Below are 16,949 nucleotides of genomic sequence, written 5' to 3' on the forward strand. Positions count from 1 at the left end.
TCCTGCGGCATATGGAGATTCCCAGGCTAGGGGTCAAATTGGAGCCTAGCCACCAGCCTACGCCAGAGCCACAGCAACGTGGGATCTGAGCCACTTCTGCAACCTACACCACAGCTCATGGCAATGCCGGATCCTTAACCCAATGAGCAAGGCCAGGGATCGAACCAGCAACCTCATGGTTCCTAGTCGGGTTCGTTAACCACTGCGCCACGACGGGAACTCCTAGCATTTTCTAAAACATACAGATAAATACATCCACACGTACACACCTACCTGTCTAAAATGCCCACTCACTGAAAAATAATGAAACTTTCCCCTTGTGGGGTGATGGGGAGAATAACTGGGAATGTTGGAGAAGGGAATATAATGGAAGATCATTTTTTTTTTTTTTTTGGTCTTTTTAGGGCCGCACCCACGGCATATGGAGGTTCCCAGGCTAGGGGTCTAATCAGAGCTGTTGCTGCCAGCCTACGCCACAGCTCACGGCAATGCCAGATCCTTAACCCACTGAGCAAAGCTGGGAATCGAACCCATAACCTCATGGTTCCTAGTCGGATTCATTTCCACTGTGCCACAACAGGAACTCCAGGAAGATCACTTTCTTTTAAATTGGGTACAACTATTTAAAAATCTGAAGCAGGCATAAATTGTCCTTCTATATTTGCCTCCTTTAGTCATTTTTAAAAAAATAAAGACATGTTGGTACTATCATAGTCACTTGAATATCAAATGCCAAAGTTTTTGAGCAGCATTTCAGTGCTAAGTTTGGCTAAACAAATATTGCCTCTAATAGACACATGGGAAATGATAGACATACTAAGAAAAATAATTCATTTAAACATCTAATGTACTTTTTTTTTTTTTGGCCGTGCCCATGACATGCAGAAGTTCCTAGGCCAGTAGTCCATCCTACACCACAGCAGTGACCTGAGCCACTGCAATGACGATGCCAGATCCTTAACAGCTCGGCCACCAGGGAACCCCAAATGTACCTTTTTTTAGTACAAAATACCGTGAAAGTGAAAAACATTTCAAAATCAAGACCAAAAATATATGCTTATAAAAATAGAATACATAAATCAATGATAATAAAAATCTTTTTGGAAGGCAGAATAAAATTAAGGTCATACATTTTTTTAAAAATGGAATACAGAAGAATGCAGAATAAAAATTAATACAGAAAGATACATAAAAAGTGAACACCTTTCTCCAAAGGTAATGGTGTGTTTGGTAAATATTCTTAAGTTCCTTTCAATGTGGTGGCCTGCACATGTACCTATCTTCTGACCATGCTGCCCAAAAGAATTTCTGCTATGATGAAAATATTCTCTATCTGTCCTGTCCAAAATAGTACCCACTCGTGTTAGCTGCTAGGCACTTGAAAGGTGGCTCGGATGACTGAGGACATAGTACTTATTTTTAGCCCATGTAACTAGTGGCTCTTGGACCATACAGCTCTCTAACTCTACAGCAGTTATGTGCATAGGCTTCTGTACACTCAGTGGAAATACAAAGACACACATACTAGCTTTTTTTTTTTTTTTTAGTGAATTGACTATGTAGATATATAATAGCAATTATATCTTTTTGCAACTTGCCTTTTTGGGCCCTTCAAAAATTATTCATATTCATTAACATTAATTTTAATTTGGGAATAGTTTTAATTGTACAGAAAAATTGCAGCTAGGACCAAGAGATTCCCCCATACCCACAGGTTCCCGAATCATGCTTATAGAAGAGCATTCTTGTGAAATATTTGTCACAACAAACGAGCCAATACTGATCTATCCTTAGGGTCGAGTCATCTATTTTGGTGGTGGTGGTGGTGGTCCAGGATCCCATCCACAATCTGGCTGGGACTGTTTCTCAGACTTGCCTTGTTTTTGATGATGACAATTTTGAGGGGTGCCAGCTGGGTATTTAGTACAGTGCCCCCCAGATGGTTTTGTCTGATGTTTTTCTCATGGTTAGATTGGATTTGGGGGGTTGGAGGAGGACGATCACAGAGGTAAATTACCATTTTCATTACATAGAGTTCTTTGTGCTTTGGGGGAATAGAATTTTTTTTTTTGGTCTTTTTTTTTTTTGCTATTTCTTGGGCCGCTCCCACGGCACATGGAGGTTCCCAGGCTAGGGGTCGAATCAGAGCTGCAGCCACCGGCCTACGCCAGAGCCACAGCAACGCGGGACCCGAGCCGCGTCTGCAACCTACACCACAGCTCACGGCAACCCCGGATCGTCAACTCACTGAGCAAGGGCAGGGACCGAACCCGCAACCTCATGGTTCCTAGTCGGATTCGTCAACCACTGCGCCACCACGGGAACTCCAAGGGAATAGGATTTCTATCTTGCTATTGATAGCGTAAAAGAAAACATTTGATTTTGATCCTGTCTGTGGGTTTTGTTACACTTTTTCATTATTTCTAGTAGTTTCTCAATGTGCTACACCTCATGTTTTCAGGTACTTAGCCATATATACCAGTTTTGCTACAATGCGGTATCACCACACAGGTCAGAGTGGCCATCACCCAAAAGTCTACAAATAAATGCTAGAGAGAGGAGTTTCCCGTCATGGTGCAGGTGCGGCCCTAAAAAGACAAAACCAAAAAAAAAAAAAAAAAGCTAGAGAGGGCGTGAAGAAAAGGGAACCCTCCTACACCGTTGGTGGGAATGTACACAGGAGCAAGCACTTTGTAAAACAAGTATAGAAGTTCCTTAAAAATCTAAGAATAGGGTTACCATATAATCGGGCAGTTCTACCCGATTATATGGGCATATATCCATAAAAAGCAGAAACTCCAACTTAAAAAAAATACGTGCACCCCAGTGTTCATAGCAGCACTATTGACAATACCCAAGAACTACATGTCCATCAACAGATGACTGCATAATGAAGCACTGGGACGCAGGTTCGATCCCAGCCTAGCACAGAGGGTTAAGGATCTGGGGTCGGCCACAGCTGCCTCATGGGTGGGAACTGTGGCTCGGAGCTGATCCCTGGCCCAGGAACTCCAGGTGTCACAGGGGCGGCCAAAACTAGAAAAAGAAAAAAACAAACAGATGAATGGAAAAAGATGTATATGTATACAATGGAATATTATCCAGCCATAAAAAGAATTTTTTTTTGTCTTTTTGCCTTTTTCTAGGGCTGCTCCCAAGGCATATGGAGGTTCCCAGGCTAGGGGTCGAACCGGAGCTCCAGCTGCCTGCCTACACCACAGCCACAGCAACTCGGGATCCAAGCCACATCTGCAGACGACACCGTAGCTCATGGTGATGGTGGATCCTTAAGCCACTGGGCGAGGCCAGGGATCGAACCCGAATGCTTGTGGATACTAATCGGATTCATTTCCACTGCACCACTGCGGGAACTCCCTACAAGGCAAGGTGAAATAGTAGCAGCAAAAGCAGCTGGCCTTGAGTTGGTCTCAACATAAGAGTCTGTTTAACTCTTGTGTATGATGTTGTGAGTTTGATGTAGGTATCCTTTATTGAGTTATGAATCGGAATACCAGAAAGTAAATATAAATCAACATGTATTATGATTCTAATCATTTTTAACCCCTGTTTCTATCTCCTTGTGACTTGAAGGAATTGGGAGTGACTTTGGGTTTAAAATGTTTTCCTTTGCACAGGTTCCTTCAAAAGGTAAGAGAAAAAGTCACCGCTCCTAATCTCCTTGCTCAGTAAGAACTTAGTGGAGGAGTCTAGGTCAAGTAGGAAACCAGAGCAGGGACCCATCTAAACAGACTGGGTACATGATTGGAGCTTGGGAAGCCGAATGCTGGAAGGCGACGTTTCCTATTGTAACAACTCCCCCTTCTGGTCAGGATGGCTCAGGGATTAAGAGGTCAAGCCAATGGGAGTTCTGACCTCGGGGAAAGTAGTGCTGTCTCTGGGAGGAGGAGGCAGCAGGTGAAGCTGACCTTGCTCATGTTCCCATGAGGGACACCCCCACTTTGAAACTGGGGAGATTAATCTTGGTGAGCCCTGCCCAGAGCCCAGGGAGCCTGACCTACATCGTGGCAAGGATGCCGGGGACTATGTGAGATAGGAGGACTGAGTGGCCCAAAACAAAGGGGTTCTTTCGAAAAGACGGCAAAATTCAGAAACTGACGGCCAGCATCATGTGTCAAACTGTAAAAATGAATCTCCGGTGGGCCATCCGGACCTGAGGCCACTAGGAGAAACAGTTGAAAAAGTTAGCGCAGGAGTTCCCATCGTGGCTCAGTGGAAATGAACCTGACTAGTGTCCATGAGGAGGCGGGTTCAATCCCTGGCCTCGTTCAGCGGGTCGAGGATCTGGCTGTGCCACGAGCTGTGGTGTAGATTGCAGACGAGGCTCGGGATATTGCATTGCTGTGGCTGTGGCTTAGGCCGGCAGGTGTAGCCTGGGTACAGCCCTCAAAAGCAAAAGAAAGAAAAAAAAGAAAAAAGAAAAAGCACCAGGTGAAGGTGAATTTATTTATGAACTCCAGGCCATTAAGTTCTGTTAAAGTGAATTATTAGTGAACTTTGGGGCACCAGCTGTACACAAGGCAAAAATGGAAGGTTTTTGATGGCTTTCTAAAAAGTTTTATTGTAAAATAACCAGACTTCAGGCAAACGTTTCAAAAATGGTACCGAGAATTCCCAATAATGTAGCACCATCGTATTAAACCAAATGACAGCAAAGGGACTGTTCTCAAGTGATATTTCCTGATGAAAATGGTCCTATGAAAAGGACAAGGAGTTCCCTGGTGGCTCAGCGTGTTAAGGATCTGGCATTGTCACTGCTGTGGCTTGGGTTACTGCTGTGGCACAGGTTTGATCCCTGGCCCAGGAATTTCCACATGCTGCAGGTGTGACCAAAACAAGGGGGGGAGGGGATATTCCATATACTCTCTATTCCAGACTATGGAAATGAAATAAAAGAATAGGAGAGGAGTGCAAATCCATAGACATATCACTAAGAAAATGATGGGAAAGGAAGCAGAGGTACCCAGTTAAAATCTGTCCTGCATCTTACAGATCACTGGTTGAGAAATTAGATTCGTTTTTTTCTTTTTTTTTTTTTGTCTTTTTAGCTATTTCTTGGGCTGCTCCCATGGCATATGGAGGTTCCCAGGCTAGGGGTCCAATCGCAGCTGTAGCCACCGGCCCACGCCAGAGCCACAGCAACGCGGGATCCGAGCCGCGTCTGCAACCTACACCACAGCTCACGGCAACGCCGGATCCTTAACCCACTGAGCAAGGGCAGGGACCGAACCCGCAACCTCATGGTTCCTAGTCGGATTCGTTAACCACTGCGCCACAACGGGAACTCCTAGATTCGTTTTCTTAGGATTTTACTCAATAGGCGTAATGGGTCGTGAAGAGCTGGGAGGAAGAGCACAGATGACTGTCAGGTCTACACATTTAAAGTCCAGTGCTTAACACACCTTGGGTGGCCCCCTGCCACATGCAGGTGAGGCATGATAACGCCACAGTCAGCATTCCATGACGGCTTTCACAGAGGCCCCGCAGGAAGTATGTGAATTAGACTTTCCGGTTGCGTGGCTGCGTATGAGATGACCCAGTGGCAGAAAGATGGTTTAAAAAATAATGCCAGTAATAGCATGAGATCCCTTGGGGAGAACAGCTACCCAAAGCAACAGAGTGACTTAAATACCGTACAGGCTGGAAGAGAAGTATTTGAACATGTAGGAAATTTACCAAAATGCTGATTTTGCAGTCATTACCAAGCATGTGACAGACCAGATTTCTCCCAATTTAGTTTTACAACCGTGGTCCCCAGCTTGCCCCATGGAGAAGCCACTGTGTGTGTCACAGTCTTTGGTCCTTCAACAAAATGGGGAGAAAAGGAACCGGTAGCCAGTTTTTCATAAAGCTCTACTTCTAAAATTTAATGGATTAGCCTTTCTTTGAAATGTAGTCCTTTTTCTCTTGTTTGTATTTTAAGATGCCGTATTTTTAAAAAAATGAAATGATGGGAACAGGTGAGAAAAGTCATTTCATTAACGGGTGAAGCAACAAGTTGGCCATTACATGCAGAGTTCATCTTTTTTTTTTTTTTTTAAGTTTCAAGTCCATCAAATCGAAATGTCTGGTAGAACAATGTCTCTCAGACATCTTTTTGAAAAGTGTTTCATAATCATCTGTGATGAAAAGCCAGTTTTTTCAAATTCCTGGCCTGGGAACTCCATGTGCCATAGGGCCGCCAAAAATAAAGAAAGAGAGAGAAAAAGTAGCGCTCTGTTGACTGCTGATCCACACGATACTGAAATTGCCTCCTCAGACCCTGGGGACTCCAATCCATTGGCGCCATGGTTTTCTCTTTCTTCGTAGAGCAAAACATGACAGCGCCAGAAATAAAGACATTTTTCCAAGCAGTGGTCATCCATCAGTGAGAAGTGCAAGGATCCTTTTTCTCACTTGTCTCGCTCCTTGCAGCACAGAAATATTGTCTGCCCCCTGCTCCCAGGACAAGAAAGTCACAAACAGAACTACAAAGTCTACTGCTGATTTTTGATCATTCGCAAAATAGGCCAACCAGGGACTTATCACAGTCAACGAGGTCCTGTGCTATTAACTCGACCGACGAACCGGAAAGGATCTAAGGCCACAATAACCAGTGATTGATAATATCACCGTTACCCTGAACTTTAGGAGAAGTACCTCCCTATCTGTACCAACCCCTGCGGGTTTTAAACCACGTGAATGTTACAATAAATATCTATCTTCTTGTTTGGATATTATGAAAGCCTGATGAGGGGATAACAGGCAACTAGGGCCTTCTTAGTATATCCACTCGGGTTTTTTTCTCCAATATTAAAAATTCCCCATCATTTTGGTACGTTGAACTTAAAAGGAACAAAGCTTGTCCTGCCATTTGTTCAATTTCTGCATAAGTTCTTCCTTTAGCCCCGGTCTTCCCATTAGAGGCTCCTCTGGTGAAACAAGATGTGCGTAGAACACGATTCTCCGTGGATCTACGGATGCAGCCGTCTCAGTGATGGTCCATGTGTGGCTGGGAAGGTAGAAAGGGATGGATGCCACTCCCGCAAGCTCCCAGCAGAGACAGAATGGAAATCCTGGTGGAGGAGGTGCATCTCAGAAGTCTCCAGCAGTCGCTGGCACATCCCTCTGTCCAATGGCTAACAGGCATCTCAATTCTAACATGCCCGTACCTGAACCCTCCATCACTGCTGCCCTCCACTCCCTACTGACTCATCTCTTTGAGCCTCACTGGGACAAAGCTTAGCAAGTGTTAAGCATTCTCAGAGCAGAAGTCCATGAATAGAGTCGGCTGAATTTTCCTAAGTGTCGAGTCTTCAGCCTTCGGGTCCCTCGGATCAGTCCCGGGGGGCTCTCTAGGTACCCCTTCATGCTGAAGCAATGAACAGGACAGTGTTTATCTTCAGGACCAAAGAAGAAAACAAAACCAACCAACCAACCAACCAGAACCAAGAGACACAGTCAATATATGCGTTGAAGTTTCACAACTGGTATTTACTGGGGTCCAGTTCCTGTATCTGCGAAGGCCGATAGGCTTTTTTTGGGGTTTTTTCTGTTCTTTGTTTGTCTTTTCCAGGGGCACCTGCGGCATATGTAGGTTCCCAGGCTAGGGTCCAATCAGAGCTGTAGCCACCAGCCTATGCCAGAGCCACAACAACAATGGATCTGAACCACATCTGCAACCTACAGCACAGCTCACAGCAATGCCAGATCCTTAACCCAGTGAGCAAGGCCAGGGATCAAACCCCCAAGCTCATGGTTCCTAGTTGGATCCATTAACCACTGAGCCATGATGGAAACTCCTAGGCTGTTTTGATCAAGCAAATGTTTTCCATGCTTAGGATTCAACTGTAGCAGGTGTGAGGTTTTTGTTTTTGTTTTTTTTTTTTTTTTTTTTTAAGGGCTGCACCTGCAGCATATGGAAATTCCCAAAAGGCTAGGGGTCAAATCGGGCCACATCTGTAACCTATACCACAGCTCATGGCAACGCCAGATATTTAATCCACTGAGTGAGCCCAGGGATGGAACCCACATCCTCAAGGATACTAGTTGGGTTTGTTACCACTGTGCCATGATGGGAACGCCTGTGACAGGTGAGTTTCTGCTGTCTTGCATGGTCTAATTGTCTCATAAGAAAGCCTGTGGATCACAGAATAGAGATCCATCTACATTTTCTATACCAGACACAGGGGAGAAAACTTACCTTGTCTGTGAATAGAGGAAAGCAGCAAATTATATCAAGTATCTAATACCACCATCGGTTTAGGCCAGGCCCGTCTCATATTAAACCTCTTTTCAGGAGTTCCCATTGTGGCTCAGCAATAATGAACCCGACGAGTATCCATAAGGATGCAGATTCAATCCCTGAACTTGCTCAGTGGGTTAAAGGATCTGGTGTTGCCATGAGCTGTGAGGTAGGTCTCAGATGTGGCTCACATCCCAAGATTCGGTGGCTATGGTGTAGGCTGAGAGCTGCAGCTCTGATTCAGCCCCTAGCCTGGGAACTTCCACATGCCGCACGTGCAGCCCTAAAATGAAAAACAAAAAACAACAAAAAGAAAACCCCACTATTTTCTTTTCTTTTCTTTTTTTTTTTGTCTTTTTGCCATTTCTTGGCCCACTCCCGCAGCATATGGAGGTTCCCAGGCTAGGGATCGAATCGGAGCTGTAGCTGCCAGCCTACACCAGAGCCACAGCAACGCAGGATCCGAGCCGCGTCTGCGACCTACACCACAGCTCACGGCAACGCCGGATCCCTAACCCAGTGAGCGAGGCCAGGGATGGAACCCGAAACCTCATGGTTCCTAGTCGGATTCGTTAACCACTGCGCCACGACGGGAACTCCCCCACTAGTTTCAAATGTCTTACAGTGCAGCCTGTTTTACCAACAATTCTGTGACCTCTCCCAGCACCTATTTAATATAACACACATCCAGAAATGAATGCGCTGGAAAAGTTTATTCACAGTATGTGCTTTCATGTCAATCACATGTAAGTCTTGGAAATCTGTATTTACCTACAGAATCCAGATTCTTTTTTTTTTTTTTTTTAACAGAGACAAAATAGGATAGGGTTAATGTGATAGCTGGGTAGCTGGGTGAACATTTTGTTTGTGTGGGGTCTCATCGGGGATTTCAGAATGAACTGTATCCAGAGGCTGCCAGTGGCAATTCATGAGCGCGTCGTAGAGTTCTTCGCTTTTCACCATAAACTCTTCGTTTGACGCGTCAATATTCAAATGAAGGTTTGGATCTGCAGAAGCCAACGATACATATGAAAACAAACAAACAAAACCAGGGGGACATCCCAGCGACTGCTGGAGACTTCTGAGATGCACCTCCTCCACCAGGATTTCCATTCTGTCTCTGCTGGGAGCTTGCGGGAGTGGAATCCATCCCTTTCTACCTTCCCAGCCACGCATGGACCATCACTGAGACGGCTGCATCCGTAGATCCACGGAGAATCGTGTTCTACGCACATCTTGTTTCACCAGAGGAGCCTCTAATGGGAAGACCGGGGCTAAAGGAAGAACTTATGCAGAAATTGAACAAATGGCAGGACAAGCTTTGTTCCTTTTAAGTTCAACGTACCAAAATGATGGGGAATTTTTAATATTGGAGAAAAAAACCCGAGTGGATATACTAAGAAGGCCCTAGTTTTTTTTTTTTTTTTTGATGTTGTTGTTGTTTTTACAACATATATATTTAAAAAGGCTTAAAATAAGAGTTTTTAGGAGTTCCTGTTGTGGCTCAGTGGGGTTAAGAACCCAACATGGTGTCCATGAGGATTTGGGTTCGATCCCTGGTCTTGCTCAGGGGTTTAAGGATCTGGTACTGACACAAGCTGTGGCATAGGTCACAGATGCGACCCAGATCTGGCATGGCTGTGGCTGTGGCAAAGGCCTGCAGCTGCAGCTCCAAATCGACCCCTGGCCCGGGAACTTCCATATGCCACAGGTGTGGCCATAAAAAGAAAAAAAAAATTTAAGAGTTTTGAAAAAATATTAGTAGGAAATACTGCCAACATTTAATGTTAAAATTTGGAATTGTGTGTTTACTTTCAACAGGACTTAAAAATAGAAATTTTAAGGGAAGAAATAGAAGCTAGAAAAGAAGTAGCGCTTTCAGACTCAATGAGCATCTAGATGGCAAAAGAAATAGAAGCATGGATAGAAGAGAGAGAGAATCTGGAGAGGAATGGACGGTATCTGGAAATGCGTTCAGTTTGGAGCGGAAGAGAAAGGAAGGGTGGAGGATGAGTCCTGAGTTTCCAGCATGAGCACCTGGGTGAATATGTTTCCAAAGAAAGAGCTAGGAGGAGTTCCTGTTGTGGTTCAGCTGGTTAAGAACCTGACTGGTATCCATGATGATGCAGGTTCAATCCCTGGCTTTGCTCAGTGGGTTCAGGATCCAGTGTTGCCATGAGCTGTGGTGTAGGTCACAGATGCAGCTCAGATCTGGCGTTGCTGTGGCTGTGGTGTAGACTGACAGCTGCAGCTCCAATTCGACCCCCAGCCTAGGAACCTCCATATGTCGCGGGTGGGGCCTTAAAAAAGAAAAAGAATGAGCCAGGACCAAATCCCTACAACAGGGCTTTGAAAAAATAAACATGCTACTTTGTCCGTTTGGTTAACTTATTGGTATAAATGATTAAACTGTTTATAACAATTAATTCAGAAACAAAGGGAGACCTACATTAGAAATTTCCAATAGGATCCCTCGGTTAGCTAGAAACTAACCTGGGAAAAGGTTAGTTTTGTTTTCAGCTAGTGCAACATAAGGTCTCTGTTACCTTCTAGTGAATCTTCATCTTGGTTTTCAGCCAGAGCTGTGGTTTCCTACAATGAAAATCAGTAGTTTAAGAAAAAATGATTTGGGAGTTCCTGTCATGGTGCAGCGGAAACAAATCCAACTAAGAACCATGAGGTTTTGGGTTCGATGCCTGGCTTTGCTCAGTGGGTTAAGGATCTGGTGTTGCCATGAGCTATAGTGTAGGTCGCAGGCATAGCTCAGATCCTGTGTTGCTGGGGCTGTGGCTGTGGCGTAGGCTAGTGGCTTTGGCTCCGATTCAACCCCTAGCCTCCTGGGAACTTCCATATGCTGCAGATGAAGCCCCAAAAACACACACACACACACACACACACACAAAGATGATTTTACTGAAACAGTTATTATTGACATGCTTTCTCGGAAGCTCTTACAAATAACAAGAACAAGTTCCCTTTCAATCAACTCTATTTTGAATTTTGATCAAAAGAATCTTTATATTTCTTTGGCTGTGCCTGAGGCCAGGGATTGAGCTGGTGCCGCAGAAGTAACTAGAGCCATAGCAGTGATAACACCAGATCCTTAACCTGCTGAGCCACCAGGGAACTCCTTAAAAGAATCTTTAAATGATACTTTCCTACAATTATGAAATGGGTGAACTTAGTCAATAGAAGTCACACAGGAGGAGTCACACAGTCTCTGACATCTTGGGGAACGAACTGGCATCCTGGGGCCTGAGCAGGAAACTAAACAGCAAAGACCCTGGCCTGAATCTGGTCACTGAATCAGACGCTCAACTCTCCACCGGGAGCTCTGCCCTTCCTTCCAGGTGACAACCTGCAAAATTTCCACGAGCCCATACCCCTTGCCACCTTCTGACCACATCCCAACCCTACAGCTCAGTTAAAGGCCAGGAGAGTCGGTGCTGAAGGAATCGCAGAGGCTACCCACAGGCAAATCCATCAATTACCTTCTTACATAAGGAAAGAAGTAAATTCCAAGAAGTAAATCTTGGCCAGTTAATCCAGACTCCACGGGCTCTCCCAGGGCAGCGTAGGTTTTTACAGCTCCTCTCTGTGGGCATCTGCCAAGACTCTGTCTTTTTCAAGGATGTACAGCTCTTTCCAGGAACTGCCCAATCCAGGAAGGGCCAAATGAGTGCCTGGCACCAGTGAACTTAATTAAGCCTCCCTTGCTGGTAAGAATGAGATTGAAAGCCCAAGACCTACTATCTCTTCTTATCAATCTATCTGAAAGTATGCCTCCCTTTGGCATTGAAATTTAACCATGTAAATTACATGGTTACCAAAAGTTTTATCACACATGTGGATGATTTGTTTGTTTGTTTCTGTTTAGAAATGGCTAAGACAGCCAGAATCTGCCCTTAAATGAAGCCTTTCTCATAACACAGTGTCCAGGTAATCTCCTGCTTCTTCCTTTGCAATGTGCCCTCTGGTAAATGTGGGTCCCCCATTCCCCAGGCCGGGAGCAGAAGTTAGCTGAGACAGTGCCTTCTCTCTGCTTGGAGGCTCACCTGGGCGGGTACTCGGCTGGCTGTCTTTGAACGAGGGCACCTGTAACAGCTGGTTTTCTTCTGCTAGAGGTAATCTGGGAACGTTGTACTGATGGATCTCAAAGAGCTGAGAATTATTTTGAAGCCCTCCGCTTGCTCTAATCTCAAGCACGACACAATGTTAAAAGAGGGAGCTCGAGGGGGGCTAATCCCTTAACTTGGGGGGCCGAGGGCTTTGGACATGAGAATACTGCAGTGGGGGAGACGACTATAAAGCCGTATCTCTATCAAGTGTATAACATCTCTTTAAAGTGTATAAAGGGTAGAGGACACACTTTATTAGGGAAGCCAAGGTGAGGCCATGTGAGTGAAAGACACCTGCCACGGAACCCCCACCACCTTGAACCTTGTTGACCCCCTTCCCAACTGGGAGCTCCCACCATGACAGCAGGCACGTGGCTTAAGTATGGTAACCTCAGCCGCCAAAGAGAGTATATTGACAATTCTTGAAGAAAACCCTGTATGTTACAGTAATATTTTTTTTTTTTGTCTTTTTGCTGTTTCTTGGGCCGCTCCCTCGGCATATGGAGGTTCCCAGGCTAGGGGTCAAATCGGAGCTGTAGCCACCCGCCTACGCCAGAGCCACAGCAACACGGGATCCAAGCCGCGTCTGCAGCCTACACCACAGCTCACAGCAATGCTGGATCGTTAACCCACTGAGCAAGGCCAGGGATCAAACCCGCAACCTCATGGTTCCTAGTCGGATTCGTTAACCACTGTGCCACAATGGGAACTCCTACAGTAATAATTTGACTAGAGAGTGGGATTTTTTTTTTTTTTAAAAAGCAACAACACAAAAACAGAACTTGCCAACAAATACAGAGAGAAGAAAGGAAAGAAGGGTGATGGAGAGAAAAGGGGTGTTAATTTCTTTTCTGTTTCTTCCAATTTTTTTCTTTTTATTTATTTATTTTTGTTTCTTATTGTCTTTTGAAACTTCTCTGCAGGGTATTAATTTCTTAGTTCTCATGAGTGAAATACTTTCATTTCTGAACTTGATAATATCCTCACATTTATACTTCTCTATTTAAAGACAGAAAAGTAACCACAAGAAGTCCGACAGACCATCTCCCAGAAGAGCATGAAAAGAAATAGGTGAAAGGAAAAAAAAACAAAACAAAACCATGATACAACCTCAGGTAATATAGCAAAAGCTTTTTTTTTAAATGATGCAATTTCAAATATCTGCTCAAAAACTCAAAGGCAAATTGGGCTGAAAAGAAAAAAGTCAAGAAAGCTAGCAAGATATTTTACATTAGGGGTACACATAAAACAGACTTGAAAATTATGCAATTTTGGGCAAAAAGGTACTAAGCAAATGCAAGTTTTAAAAACTGAGGGCTTAAATGAGATCCTGCTGTGTAGCACTAGGAACTAGATCTAGTCCCTTATGATGGAGCATGAGGATGTCAGAAGAAAGAATGTACACATGTAGGTGTAACTGGGTCACCTTGCTGTACAGTAGAAAATTGACAGAACACTGTAAACCAGCTATAATGGAAAAAAAATCATTAAAAAAATAAACAAAAACAGGGCTTAGTTATTAATTCAACTCTGGCGTTAAGGCCAAGGCCATCACAGGCTGTTAACTCTGTGCCTTCGGGATCAAACTGGGGAGAACATTTTTTTAACACTTCAATGGCAAAGTGTTACTTTCCCTAATATGTAAATATCTCACACAGTCAAGAAAAAGGGGGGCGCAACCCAACAGAAAAGATGGATAAAGGACATTTTCAACAAAGTCACAGAACCAGATATCAATAAACATTTGAAAGGTATTTGCCTTCAATGAAAAACAAGTGCCTTCCTCACCTGTCAGGCTGGCTAATCACACACAGAAAAACACAGAGAAACAAGCCCTAGCATCATTGAAAAGTGTAAACTCAGGTGGGCTTTTTGGAGAGAAGTTTGCTGTTTGAAAATGTAAATGTTATATCCTTTAATCCAGAACTTTCATTTCCAGAATTTTATCCATAGCCACAAAATTTAAAAACAAAACAACAACAACAAAAAACCCACTCAAATTCTTGAAAAGAGGTAAAAGGAAGTTTGTTACAACACTGAAAACATTTAAAATGTCAGTTGATAAGTGATGAGCTAAAACCACAGCACATCCAATTGGGCTGCTTTGAAAGAAAGCTCAGAGTTCCCGCTGTGGTTCAATGGGATCAGCAGGTTTCTGGAGCACCAAGACACAGGTTCCATTCCCTGGCCCAGCATAGCGAGTTAAGGATCCGGCGTAGGTTGCAACCTCAACTTGAATCTGATCCCTCGCCTGGGAACTCCATTTGCACTGGGGGTGGCCAAAAAAGAAAAAAATAACAAAAGAAAAAATTTTTTAAAAGAAAGGGGAGTTCCCATTGCGGCTCAGCGGTAACAAACCCAACTAGTATCCATGAGGATGTGGGTTCGATTCCAGGACTCGCTCAGTGGATTAAGGATCCAGCCTTTCTGTGGCTGTGGTGTACAGACTGGCAGCTGCAGTTCCGATTCAGCCCTTAGCCTGGGAACTTCCATACGGCATAGGTGCGGCCCTAAAAAACAAACAAACAAACAAAAGGAGCAAACCAGGAAGCCAATCCTACACCATCCGTTCTTGCCCAAGGCGCCCCCAACTTGCCAAAGAGAAATAAAGCCCAATCACAGTGATTTAGTGAGAGTACAAGGGAAAAAATCTAGAAGTCTTAGATCCTCCTGAATGATGCTTTCTTCTAAGTGGGGAGGGAAGAAGGAGAGAGAGGAGTCAGCCAGCCTCTCCCTTATTCCAGCACATCTTTTGAAGAACTACGTAACTTTAGTAATTGAAATATTAAAATCTCAGAGTTCCCTGGTGGCCTAGCAGTTAAGGATCTAGTGTTGTCACATCTGTGGCAAGGGTTTGATCCCTGGCCTGGGAATTTCCACATGCCATGGGCACAGCCAAAAAAAAATTAAAGTACCTTTTTCAAGGGACTTGATATTTGCTGCAAAACAAAACACAAAACTACCTCTTTCCTATTTTAAATGTTTAAGAGTAAAATTGAATGATGATAATCTACAATTTCGTAGTAAGAATTCAGGCATAGACTTCATCAGCTTATCATTTTGTCTTTGCAAGTCAAAATTGCTCAGGTCATCAGCTTTTATGGAATGAGAATTTGAATGAGAGGCTCTGGAGGCATGAAGAAAGGAAAAGGAAGTTTCCAGACTGGGCACATGATGGGCCCAGGATTCAGGCCAACAAGAGATACCTTGGGTGGAAGCCACGTTCCAGCTGTGCATCCTGGGGTCTCAGGTGCAGAATAAAGGTTGGGTCCATTTCCAGCCATTGCAAAGCCACAGCGGTAGCCAGAAGGAGAACCACCACTGTGCTGTTGCCCAAACCAGTTGCCAAAGGAGTAACTGAGGCAGGGCTGGGAGTCCAGCTTCACTCTGAGGGTAGAGGGGCGGGGACAGGAATCACTTGCAATCAAGGCTGGACCACTCCACACTCCAGGACTCCCGCGTCTCTCCCAGACCTTACACATAAGCCTGATTTCTGCTCTCCCTGTTTTAAGAACACCTCTTCTCAAAGCAGAAGTTTGTACATGGCTGAAAACTGCTTACGACAGGGAACGCTATGGGCTCTCATTGTCATTCAGAGTAGGAGGTATCAACTCACCTTTGCCAGTACCAGTAAAAATTATTTTGTTGAGCTGTACCAAAGCCCGCACAACTCTCCTGTCCAGCCATTTATGCAGGTGCTTGAGGACCAGAGACCAGGAGTCCACAGTTTTCACTCCCGCATCAAACACTCTCAGCTTCTGGTCGAAACAAATAACTCCTCCAGCTGCTTCAGAGGCCATAATTACCTGCAGTGGCCAGTCCTGCCAGGTAATTCAACCCGTCTTTCCTGACAACATGGGTTAAAGAGTGGATGGGAGGAGGTATTGGGGTCACCTGGGGGAACACCTGCAAACTATTCCACCAGCTCCTGGCTTCCGGCTTCCAGCTGCCAGCTCCCTCCCCCAAGTGCCAGCCAGAAGGGGGAGGGCATGTCGGGGGAGGGGGCAGACAGAGAGGGAGTGTGTATTGGGCAGCTGTGAGGCAGACAGAAGTCTCCACCCCACCCCCTACCGTGATACGTAAGAGAGTCACTTTTAATCATTAAACCTTAAGACAAATACCACAATTTGATGCGTCCTTCCTCCAATCTGTTACCTGCAAAGAATAGCTATTGGAACCAGCATTGAATGGACTTTTCAAAATCCATTCCCTTTTTAAAATCCAGCCCCTGCAGGTTGAAATCATTATCCCAACCAGCTGGGAGGGAAGACGTGGCCTCTCAGACACACAGCCCCCTACTTTAATGCAAGTGCAGGAACATTTTTTCTTTTTATTTATTATTATTATTATTATTTTATTTTTGCAGCCACACCTGCAGCATATGGAAGTTCCCAGGCTAGGGGTCCAATGAGAGCTGCAGCTGCAGCTGCCAGCCTACACTACAGCCATAGCAATGCCCGATCCAAGCTGTGTCTGCATCCTATAATACAGCTTGTGGCAACGTCAGATCCTTAACCCACTGAGCGAGGCCAGGGATCGAACCCCGCAGCTTCGTGGATACGAGTCAGGTTCTTAAACTGCTGAGCACA

The 16,949-nt window shown here is 44.8% G+C and overlaps 1 protein-coding gene across 2 annotated transcripts; it reads right to left on the reverse strand.

The window, feature by feature from the left end:
• Window positions 1–8,936: 8,936 nt before the first annotated feature.
• C9H6orf52 (chromosome 9 C6orf52 homolog) lies at window positions 8,937–16,369 on the reverse strand. Of its 2 annotated transcripts, none has more exons than XM_047797228.1 (4): window positions 15,977–16,366; window positions 15,567–15,747; window positions 10,789–10,834; window positions 8,937–9,249 (listed from the first exon to the last, which is right to left on the reverse strand). In XM_047797228.1, the coding sequence occupies exons 1-4, from the start codon at window positions 16,045–16,047 to the stop codon at window positions 9,071–9,073; spliced, it is 477 nt and encodes a 158-aa protein (XP_047653184.1). In that variant the 5' UTR covers window positions 16,048–16,366; the 3' UTR covers window positions 8,937–9,070. The 2 variants fall into 2 exon arrangements, with proteins under 2 accessions (XP_047653184.1, XP_047653185.1); XM_047797229.1 differs by having other exon boundaries at window positions 9,225–9,516; window positions 15,977–16,369.
• Window positions 16,370–16,949: the final 580 nt, after the last annotated feature.

Source organism: Phacochoerus africanus, chromosome 9, assembly GCF_016906955.1.
Source record: "Phacochoerus africanus isolate WHEZ1 chromosome 9, ROS_Pafr_v1, whole genome shotgun sequence".
In the NCBI taxonomy this organism is placed as follows: Eukaryota; Metazoa; Chordata; class Mammalia; order Artiodactyla; family Suidae; genus Phacochoerus; species Phacochoerus africanus.